We start from the raw sequence: 11765 nt of genomic DNA on the forward strand, positions 1-11765 counted from the left end.
GGGGCCAGCACCGGCGTCTGAGATGCGCCGACGGGGAAGTGCGGGCGGCTGCGGCGAGGCTGCAGATCCGGGAGCTGCCCCCGGTGTCCACCTTCGACCGCTCCAAGGCGATGCGGAGGGCAAGCTCATACTCCTGATCCACCTCGTCGTCGGAGCGGCTGCCGGAGCTCGACATTGCGCCGAATTCGATCGGAATCGGCGAGGGGAGAGGAGAGGATGGAGCGAGAGAGGAGAGTGAGTGAGCTAGGGTTTCGGACCGACAATGCTGATGGTTTTTTTGTGGGACATCCGTGGGGTCGGTGGTGGGCCGGGCTTGTCAGGCCGGCGCGCCCGGGCCACCCCATATTCGCCCCATATCTGGGCTGGATATGGAAGGTGCCGGTCAGTCCGGGCGTTTGAGGCCCATTTGAGGCATCCGTCTGGGTCGAAAAAACCTGACCGGGCAGCCCGCCAGGGCGTATGAGGTGGATTTGAGAGGTCCGGCTGTAGATGATCTAATACTAGCAATCATCCAAACACACACCGATTTTTTGGTCATGACTAAAAAATAAATAAATTGGTAGGGTATGTATTGACTACAATCCAAAACACGCTATACGCAAATTATGTGTCCTATGTATCTCTAGTCGGATGGAGTACTGCTTACATTTATAGTTGGGCATGTCGTCAGAGTTATTGTCTAAAATGTTACTTCGCTACTTACAATAATAAGTACTTTCTCCATATCGAAAGCACGTGACGTTCGGACATGCATTTCAGCCAAACTTTGAAATCATTAACTACAAATAGCATTTTAATTTTTCATACCAAAAATTTAAAATTACATGCATATATTTGTCTCAATTTTGTTGAGAATGCTATATTTTTGTGGGTTTTGCACACATATTAATACAAATTAATGGTCAAAATTACATCTTGAAGAATGCATCAATACCCCCAAAATGTGACTTGTTTGTGATGTGAAGGGAGCACTGCAGTTGTAAAGAAGTGCAAACTATATACCCCATCACTTAAAAATATATGAAATCATGCTTAAAAAGTACATATCATTTAGGATATGAGAGCCTAGTCAACTTTGGAGATTTTGGCAAGTTGACATATTAGCTAAAACATGCGAGGACGATCCACTAGGCCGGACAAACATGTCAACACATTTCATTAGTTACTCTCAACCTATGTGACCAAAATGTTTGATTATATACAATGTCTGTGACCTTAATGGTTGTTTTGTCAATATCCATGGAAAGCCTTGGCATGAGCCCAAATTTTCTAAAGGAACGTGAGGATCGCGCGGGCTTAGATTGGATCAATAAGCAATATGTGAGGCTTCATCCACCAAATGTTAGTGAAGGTGAATGATGATGGAGTAATTCCTAGCTCTGCCCACTATAGTAACTATATTCGCAAATCGATGTCATGTGTGGCCCCAAAACAACCTTAATTTTATTTGTTTATAGAAGAATTAGTATAATATAGAAGGTTGGAATGAATTACACCACTTGTCGTGAAATAGGTTGTTTCTAGCATCACCACCGGGCAAACAGAAGAATGGATGCAAATGTTGTCTTTTGCAGCGGGGTCGTATCACTCGTAATGCTCTTCGAATGGGGATTGCCATCGTTGTTTGCCTACTTGCGGCGGAAGATGCATGCAAACGACTCCAGTCTTATTTGGAGGTTTTATCCGTCAATTATGATATTGATCGGTTGCATGAGCATGCAACACCACGCGACCTTTGTTAAAAGGTTGCAGCCTGTCGATGAAATCCGCAACCGGTTCGGAACCAAATTGGAAATCTTGCAACAAACGCCAGCATATTCAAGCAGGAAAAAAAAATCCCTACCTTGAACATTGGAAATCCTTGAAAAAAAAACTATAGTATACTCCATTTATGTGGGAGCAATTTTGGGCCGACATGAATGTTAGCCTTTCGTTTTTCTGACCTTCAATCAACCAATCAATCAAATCAAACAAACAAAAAGAAAAGAAAAATCAGCGCAAAGAAAGAAAGGATCACCTAAAACCAGGGAGGCAACACTAAAATCCATTAAAATGGCCAGCCTGAATCAACCACTCCCACACCGAAAACGGGCAGGTCTCCCGCTGTGATAAAAACGGGTACAAGTGGACAACGGTGCCACCAACTGCCCTCACCCTCACACGGCCACCGAGGACAGAACGAGCTCCGTCGCGTCGCACGCAACACCAAACGCCCCACCCGCCCCCACCTGTCACTCACCCCGCATTTACTACCGCCACCTCGCCCATCCCATCCGCCTCCTTTCGAATTTTCCACGCACGGCCGCGGTATGCAGATGACGGGCGGGGCCCGCCCGGCCCGGCCCCACGGCCCAGAAAGGCGTTACACTTGAATTTTCTCTCCCCGTACGAGCGAGCGAGCGAGGGGAGATCTCACTTTCTCCCTCGCGGCCGGCCTTTTTACGTTCCGCCCCCTGGCGGGGCGCGGGGTTGACAGTCGCCTCCCTCGCTTGCCTCTCCCGGCTGTTACCCGAGGGGCGAGGAGAGAGAAACACGACGCCATTTTCTCTCTCTCTCTCGCTCCTCGCCCCCCTCTTCGTCCCCACATTTCTGCCTTCGCGACGAGGGCGACGACCCGCCCCACCCCCATCCCCCCTCCCGCCCGCGCGCGCCGGTGCGGCGGCCGACGCCGTGCCCGGGCCAGCTAGCGAGCGAGCTAGGCCCCAAACCCTAACCCTAGCCCGAGCGGTCCTCCGCCTCCGGCAGGCCGAGGCGGGGGCCCGGCCATGGGGCAGTGCTACGGCAAGGGCGCGTCCGCGCGCGGCGGGGCCGGGGACGACGACTTCGGGGTCGTGGCGGAGACGCACTCGCCGCCCCCGGCCAACGGCGCCCCGCAGACGCCGCCGCCGCGGCAGCCCACGCCGGCCGCCGCGGCCGGGACCCCGCGGCGCCGCAAGTCCGGATCGACTACGCCCGTGCACCAGACGCCCGGGGTCGCCTGGCCCAGCCCCTACCCCGCGGGGGGCACCAGCCCGCTGCCGGCCGGGGTGTCGCCCTCGCCGGCCAGGTCCACGCCCAGGCGGTTCTTCAAGCGCCCCTTCCCGCCGCCCTCGCCGGCCAAGCACATCAAGGCCACGCTCGCTAAGAGGCTGGGCGGAGGGAAGCCCAAGGAGGGGCCGATACCGGAGGAAGGCGCGGTTGCGGCCGGAGCCGGCGCTGGAGCCGTCGCGGATGGGGCGGAAGCGGAAAGGCCATTGGACAAGACGTTCGGATTCGGGAAAAACTTCGGGGCCAAATACGAGCTCGGGAAGGAGGTGGGGAGGGGCCATTTCGGGCACACCTGCTCGGCCGTCGTGAAGAAGGGCGAGTACAAGGGCCAGACCGTCGCCGTCAAGATCATCTCCAAAGCTAAGGTGAGGGACCTGTGGTGGTATGCTGGTTTCAAGCTTCAACTATGGGATTTTAAAATTTTCAAATGTAAGCCGTTTCCGTTGCCGTGACCGCCATGCATTTCGCGCCATTGCATAGCTAGTAAGGGAAATATATGGTGCTTGTTGATGATCTGAATGATCGAGATTGAACTACACGAGCACTGTGGTTTTAGGATCACTCTTAGATTTGTCACTGAATCTTGGCGCGAATGGGAATATGGGAAATTTACGTAATTGTCTTGATGTGGTTATAGGCTCACGTACAATTTATAGACTAAAACTAATGCTTCACGTTTTTCTGTTGGGTTGAGGATTTCGACTCTTAGAAAGTTAGATTGTACCAGAGAAATTAAATATTATACTATAACATGGTTAATTCTTACTAAAAATTTCAGGAGTGTTCTTCCCATGTAGGAGTATGTAGTTAGATTTGGGATGGTTGAAGATTGTTTATATTTAATTGTTTCTTCGTGGTATGATTTAAGGTTTTAGATGGGTTTCAATTCTAGCTGAAAATTATCTGAATCTTAATTCAATATAATGTGGATGCACGTAGAAACTTTAGGTGTTAGACTAGTACAGTGTTCTTGGTGGCCTACCCTATTCTTGCTAACGATAAATGATATTGTAACAAATCAGCAGTACATGTCCTAAGTCCTAACCTACCTTGTCACCTCTCCTTTTTGTTTATAGTTAACTAATAAAAAAAAGGACAGACCCAGTGTTAGAAGCTCCCGCACCAGGTGGGTCTTGGGAAGGATTATATGAGGCAAGCCTTACCCCGGCACAATGCAATGCAGAGAGGCCGCGTCGAACCCAGGACCTCTTGGCACAAGTGGGGAGTACTTCACCACTGCGCCAGGCCTGTCCTTCGTTTATACTTAATTAATGCCTGTAGATTTTGAGGTGGATTTTGCAACACTCTCAGGGAAAGCTGATAATGATATTATTGTACTAGTCCAAGTAGTCAGTCATCTGAAGAATACAAGAGCTGCCGTTACAACCCTGTTGGTATTGTTAGTTTTGATCACAGAGTTGGAAATATCAGGCCCATTTGCCATTTGCAATCAGCAGGATAGATATCTATCAAGTGAAGGAAGATCAAAGGAGGCTACGAGGTTAAAGTTTATTAGGCGAAAAGACACTGGAGGGTGGCATTGCTCAGTTGAACAGTATCAGAAAGAATGATCTATGTTGTCCTGTAGGTGGCATCAACTGTCAGGGACTTCATAGAGCAGGCATGGCATACCCGTGATCTGAATCCTGGATTGATCCAATCGCTAGAAAAATAAAAGATGGTTAACATATCTTCTTAGAACATCAGGGATGTTGTTAGCCAATGCCTAATTGTTTGGTGTTTTTTATTGGTCTGCCCTTGGGATCAGAATGTACTGTTGTGCACTGGTGGGCTGCTTTACTTTTAGACTTCAAGATTTAGGCGATGCATTCATGTTTTCAGAAAACACATGTTGATATTTAATACATTCTGTACGTTTGCTGGCCAAACAATGATGTTTGGTAAACATGGCCCGACTGGCAGACCGTGTTGTACTCCAATAGCTGGCATCTTGTTATACTAACTTATTAGGATTTTGCAGTGGGACTGGAGGCGTTGGTGTAAGCCATGATAATTAATCCTATTATTAATTGGGCCACCCATGTTTAACAGAGCTCTGACTTGCCTAAAAAAATCCTTCTCTCAAGCTCCTGCTAATAACCATATCAGTTTCCAAAGGCGAAAACGACATCACAGGACATCATTTGTTCATAGGCAGCTTTACTTTGTGCGGGGCAATACTCTTGTAATTTCACATCAAATAATTGTGTGAAATAACAATGAATTAAACTGTAGCATAGTTAATGATGTGAGCTCTGGTCTTCCATCTCTAACATTTGATCCATGCTTTGTCCGGTTTCTAAAAATAATTATAAAGCTCTTTTTGAGAAATGACAGTTTTATTATAGAATCAAATATTGTATGCAAATTTGAAGACAGCAAATGCTGAGGGCAGTAAGTAGCACAATTTGGAAATAAATCTGACTGTACTGATGGTTGATTTATTCCCTCTCGTTTTATGACTATATGCAACGATGCATGTAGCCTTTCGAAAATGCCACCTGTAAATCTCGTACAGTTACTAGCACTTTTGGAAAAATAATCGTAGATATTCTTAATAGTAGAAGACAACTATGCAACTGAAAAAAAGTATTTCTGGGTCAGCTCCTCATTTGGATAGCACTACTTAATAAATTAAGCAATTTGCTTTTGTGTTTGACAGATGACAACAGCCATTTCCATCGAAGATGTTCGTAGGGAAGTGAAGATTTTGAAAGCTCTATCAGGTCACAACAATCTTGTCAAATTCTATGATGCATGTGAGGATGCCCTCAATGTCTACATTGTCATGGAGTATGTTTTTATGTCCTTTTTATATGCCATTTTAATTGCTTATAATTTGTCCTCTAATACATAAGAGATTTCAGATTCTTCTCACATGTCTGAAAAACACTTTCTCGTGCTTCTACTTAATAACTATTTTATCTATCTTTGGATGTACTATCATTATAAATAAGCATTATTTACGGCATCTTTTGTAACGTGTGCCAGGAAGTATTTTTCTCATCTTGTTTCCCTTTTAACAGATTATGTGAGGGTGGAGAATTGCTAGACAGAATATTAGCCAGGTACCTTTTATAATTTCTTCATCCACTGCAAACTAGCAATATCTCTTAGTAATACTTACCAAGGATGCAAACTTGAACTATTGAAGAGGTGGGAGATACACAGAAGAAGATGCTAAAGCGATCGTTGTACAGATTTTGAGTGTAGTGGCCTTTTGTCATCTTCAGGGAGTAGTGCATCGTGATTTGAAGCCAGAGGTACCCTTTGAAGTCTTAAAAAACTATTTTCTGTGTATTTTATGGATTCCTTCTCTGCCATCTTATCCCAATGCACTCTATTGTTCTTTCTTCCGAGGGACATTTATTATGTCTACAGCCTCCAAATCCTGTAAAATAATAAACCACCTCTAATGACAGTTATTTTCATTTGGACAGAACTTCCTTTTCACAACAAGAGATGAAAATGCGCCCATGAAGTTGATTGATTTTGGTCTCTCTGATTTCATCAGACCAGGTATAGTAAACTGATTTTCATCTCTATATGCACTAAAATGTGCTACAAGCTTATTAAAGGGATCGTCACCTTGATCAAGCAAATCCCATTTTCTGTTCTATTTGTTTTCTTTTTATTGGATATCTCTCTTTCCTGCTTAATTGCTTATTGTAAAAAGAAAGTGCACATGAAGCAACTTAGCAAAGAAACACTGGGCGTGATTTGTTGTGCTACTTTGGCCGTGTTGCTTGAATGATTCGACATCCCTACCATGGTAACATCAGTACATCTTTTAGTATATTATGAACTATGATCTGGTGTTTCTGATGAAGCCAAAAATTCCCATCCGTTGGAACTTGACAGTCAACTTGTTATATGGCATATCCAGAAAACTAATGTTCTTGAATAAGTGAAGCTACTCTATTCAGAGCTCACTGTGTGAGTAACCCTCGTAGTGCAACTTTACCATCAATTTTAAATCGCGTCCTGGTAAAATGTTTCGATTAAAACTGGTATTCATCACATTGCAATCACATAGGATCTGCATCCAGCTAATGTGAGCATAAATGCTGAATTTTACTTAGGTTAAGATGAACTCTCTTCAGGAACTGACACTCTATTTGGTAAAACCAACATTCTTACTTACCCACTCGCCACATTGTACGTTGTAGTTACATTTGCGTGATTTCTATGTGGCAGCCAGACATCACAAGACAATATGCTAAAAATGAAAAAATTGCAGAAGTCTTTTGAAGGAACATCATAGATTTATTAGAGGATGGTCTCTTTAGCTTACATTTTTTATGTCAGCTTTCTACCATCTCACCGGATAAATAAACAAGATTCTCATCTCCATCTGTTCACATCCTTTCTGCCTTATATTTATCTATATTCTAAGATGAGTATCTTGATTTTGATGGAATGTTTTAGTTAAAGTATCATGACTGCGATAGAAACGAACAGTATGATCGCGCAGATATAATGTCCTTTTTACCTTTGTCTGTGTATTTCGACTTGCGGAACTGGTTTGCATTGCCATTTTGATCTCATAACTTGTCTGTTAATTAGTTAAACTGCTAACTGAAAAAGAGATCATGTTGATAATTTAGTATTAAGACTTAGTGTCTTGCAGTAATAAAGATATTACCTTAACGATCGTGTCAAGAAAATGGTACATTGTCATATGCTGCAGCTTGATGATTGGCGTGAAATAGTAACAATAAAATGAAAATTGATTGAGTATCTGTATCTAAATTTTTACGTGTGACTTTTGCATGGTTTTGAGTTATATAAAAACATTTGGTTATTGGCCATATTGTGGTTGCTACCTCCAATCTGCATATGATAATACAATTCACCTAATGCTTATAGCTTGACATAGCTGTTGTCCTGTTGATGTTCCAGTGGGAACCTCTTTCATGTTTTGATATGTGCTAGCATATATATTTCAGGAAACAGTGCTTGGAATGAACTTTGTGCTATTTTCCACCTAAATGCTGCTACATATTTATTTAGCTTACCAGATACTCTTGTTATATAATGCAGATGAAAGGCTCAATGATATTGTTGGAAGTGCATATTATGTTGCCCCAGAGGTTCTACACAGATCATACAGTATGGAAGCAGACATTTGGAGTATAGGTGTCATAACATACATTCTGCTCTGTGGTAGTCGGCCATTTTGGGCACGGACAGAATCTGGAATCTTCCGATCTGTATTGAGAGCTGATCCCAACCTTGATGATTCACCATGGCCTTCAGTGTCAGCTGAAGCTAAGGATTTTGTGAAAAGATTTCTTAACAAGGATTACCGCAAAAGAATGACAGCTGTCCAGGCATTGAGTAAGTTGTCAGAATTGCTTATTAAGTATTGTTGTGTGATGTCACAGTACTCATTTTGTGTTTTCTTTGTGAAGCCTTTTTTGGTAGTCTATTTTATGAAAAAATAACCATATGTATAGTATTGATACTGAGACCGTAATACAAACATATTCCGTCTTTTTCTGCAGCTCACCCTTGGTTGCGGGATGACCAAAGACAGATTCCGCTGGATATTCTTGTCTACAGATTAATTAAGCAATACCTTCGTGCCACTCCTCTTAAACGTTTGGCGCTAAAGGTACACCATTGACTCCCATGACATTATGTTTGTTTCCAAGTGTTCTTTTGATGTTTTATCGATCTTACTGATAGTGATGAGCTAAATGTGCATGGGTGGGGTAGACCATCTTTGTCCAAGCAGGATCCTACTTATGTGTGTCAGTGTGCCAATGCGAATCTCTTTCCTGTTTTGATATATGCTAACTAAGCTTTTTGCCAATCCAATGAATTTTATCTTTCATTTTACTATTTAGGATTGCATGCTTGTTCCTATGGGGTGTTTTGAATGATACTTTTATTCGTCCTGGTATTGCTTAGACATTTTCTTCCAATCTTCCCCATGTAACTCTTTTATACGAGTTTGTACCAGAGTTGTGGTGTAACTTGGACCATAAGCAGAACATTTGCTCTTATTGACAATCAGAAGGTTCTAACAGTTAGCTCTTTACGTCAGGCATTATCCAAGGCTTTAAAGGATGATGAACTCTTGTATCTTAGGCTACAGTTCGATCTGCTTGAACCTAGAGATGGAGTTGTGTCACTTGACAACTTTCGGACGGTGAGATGCTCTTACTGATTACTCGCTGTATTTATTTTTGTCAGACATTTACACATTTGAAATTCAAACATTGCAATCGTTTACCATCACTGTAACAATATGGTTTAGTGATACATGAGTGATGGTGGTGCTAGATTTTTATCTGAGTACTTCAGTGCGATGTTTTGCACTTATTTACATGTCGTAATAGAAATTTTCATTCAGAGTTCAATTCTAAGAAAACTTTCTTGGTGCTTGTAAATACCATGAGTGGATGTGTTTAATAAGGATGAAGAAATGTGGATAATTTATATTGGCGTCTGATGAAATGACATGATAAACTATCTCCATGTATACTTATTACAACCTTTTAATCATAGTGTTTCATGGTCCTATCCAGGCTTTAACGCGGTATCTAACTGATGCAATGAAGGAATCAAGAATTCTTGAGTTTTTGCATGCGGTAAGGGTCTTTATTTACTGGCCTTAAGCAATGGATGGTTTCCTCTTTGGTTACTTTGGCGCTGCTACTAATATCATAATAATCTGGTGCCTGTGTTGAAAACTTTGAATTAAGACATGCCAAATTATCATAGAACACAGTTGTCCAACTAACATAATTGGTGCTTCTGTAGAGGGTTAATTTAGTTTATACCGCATTTGAATTCATTACCTTCTTATCTAGTTATGCACTGTATTATATTATATCGCAGAAAAAAAGTTATGTACTGTATTTTGGAGTTTGACAGCAAGGGGAGTTCTTGATCATCCTGTCTGAGTTGGTGTCAATTAATGGTTTCCCTTTGAAATCTTACACATGTAGACACAGTTTGCCTTTTTAATATTGTTAACCATAATTCTAGTCATACTTTGATTAATTTTGCTGGATAGCATGAATTATGCAACCACCCAGTCAACATATCTGTTTTACTATTCATATTACTGGACAAATTCCTTTTTTTAATACAATGTTGAAAGCCATGCGTTGATACCTGATGTAGTTGTTTCTGTTTGAGCTTCTTTTCCAAATTTTATTTTGTTTTGTTTTTGTTTTCCTGTTATAACATTGTGTAATTAGTAGTCGAAGTTGCTGACCTCGTTTTTGTTTCTCTCAGTTGGAACCACTTGCATACAGGAGTATGGATTTCGAAGAATTCTGTGCCGCAGCTATAAGCCCTTACCAGCTCGAGGCCCTGGACAGATGGGAGGAGATTGCTGGAACAGCTTTTCAGCACTTTGAACAGGAGGGCAACCGAGTCATATCAGTCGAGGAGTTGGCACAGGTATGCAGCAGAATGACAGTAATTTTAACAGTATTTGTCTCAGTCGGCCTTTAGGTTCTCGTGCCACACAGTAGCTAACCTGGCCTCCCCATTTGTATGCAGGAACTAAATCTTGCTCCGACTCATTATTCCATCGTGCAAGATTGGATCAGAAAAACAGACGGCAAGCTAAACTTTCTTGGGTTTACCAAATTTTTACATGGTGTTACAATACGGGGGGCAAACACAAGACGGCATTAAGTAAACCATGCGGAAAAAAGATGTATCTGGTTATAATTTTACCGCTGCTCATTATATGGCTCCCTCCCCTGATTTTGTTGTTGCCCCCCACCCCTGCTTCTTCTGTCTTGTGGTTAATGATCATTCTTCTTCTTTTTGTGACGTTGTTGGTTGTTGTCACCATAGCTCTTGTAGAGAGAATACATGTAAAAATCTTTTGTAATGAAGGCGATCGGATGGTTTGCTCGAGAAATAGTGTTCAAACGTTTTCCCAAGCCCCCATCCCTTGTCGTCTGGTATCAATGCATCGTTGCAGCTGGTCTTAATGCTCAGCTTAATACTTCCTTCGACCTGAATTACTTGTTGCAGAAGTGGATATCCATTTCTGCCTCAAGTAATTCGGGATGGAGGGTGTAACATTTTAAGTACATGCAATGTCCAAAAATGCACCGCTTCCCGAGAAGAATGTGGTCTCAGCAGTTTCTCAGGCCCGTTCTCTCACGTGCTCCATCTTCCTTGCCGCTGCACCATCCAGAAGCTTCTGAACCTCTATTTTCCTTCTGAAGTTCCGTTGTGTCGATATAGTGGAGGAGGTCAGCCCCCGTATACTACACGGCGCGTCATTATTGACCATGTGCACCACTCTTTTCTGCAAACTTTCTGTGCTGTCTCGCTGCAGTTCCCCTGAGTGGAGAAAATTCGCTGTGCCATTGCCAATTGCAGCGGCGGCCTCTATCAAATCGTGACGCGGCGCTGTAGCTGAAACCGATCGGAATTAATCTTTTTTTCTGCAGCTGGATGTTGAGCAGCAGGCCAGCGACATGCACGTGTAGGCGAGGGAATTACTTGTGATACCAGTTGCAGACTTGTACTTGTCCCTGTAATGACACTGTTTCATTGGTTGATTTCAGTGTCATGACAAGGAGATGGCACTCAGAATGTGGCTTTCAGCCCATGCTAGAAAGGGAGGTGTGATGATAAAAGGGAAAACCGCCGGTAACAGCAAGCAAGCAAGAGATCATTCTTTTCCCATTCCTCCAAGTTGCTCCCCCGGCCTAGATGGTGATGGCCGGCCGCTGATGATATCATCAACGCGCTTA

General features: G+C 43.1%; 1 protein-coding gene across 1 annotated transcript; it reads left to right on the top strand.

Annotated features, from left to right (window-relative positions):
* Positions 1-2505: 2505 nt before the first annotated feature.
* Positions 2506-10940, top strand: LOC123164819 (CDPK-related kinase 3). The gene is made up of 11 exons (XM_044582411.1): positions 2506-3392; positions 5690-5820; positions 6054-6095; positions 6182-6290; positions 6468-6546; positions 8071-8367; positions 8535-8644; positions 9080-9184; positions 9564-9626; positions 10279-10446; positions 10549-10940. Exons 1-11 carry the CDS (start codon positions 2766-2768, stop codon positions 10684-10686), a joined length of 1869 nt encoding a protein of 622 aa, XP_044438346.1. The 5' UTR covers positions 2506-2765; the 3' UTR covers positions 10687-10940.
* Positions 10941-11765: the final 825 nt, after the last annotated feature.

The sequence above is a fragment of the Triticum aestivum genome, chromosome 7D (genome assembly GCF_018294505.1).
Source record: "Triticum aestivum cultivar Chinese Spring chromosome 7D, IWGSC CS RefSeq v2.1, whole genome shotgun sequence".
Classification (NCBI taxonomy): domain Eukaryota; kingdom Viridiplantae; phylum Streptophyta; class Magnoliopsida; order Poales; family Poaceae; genus Triticum; species Triticum aestivum.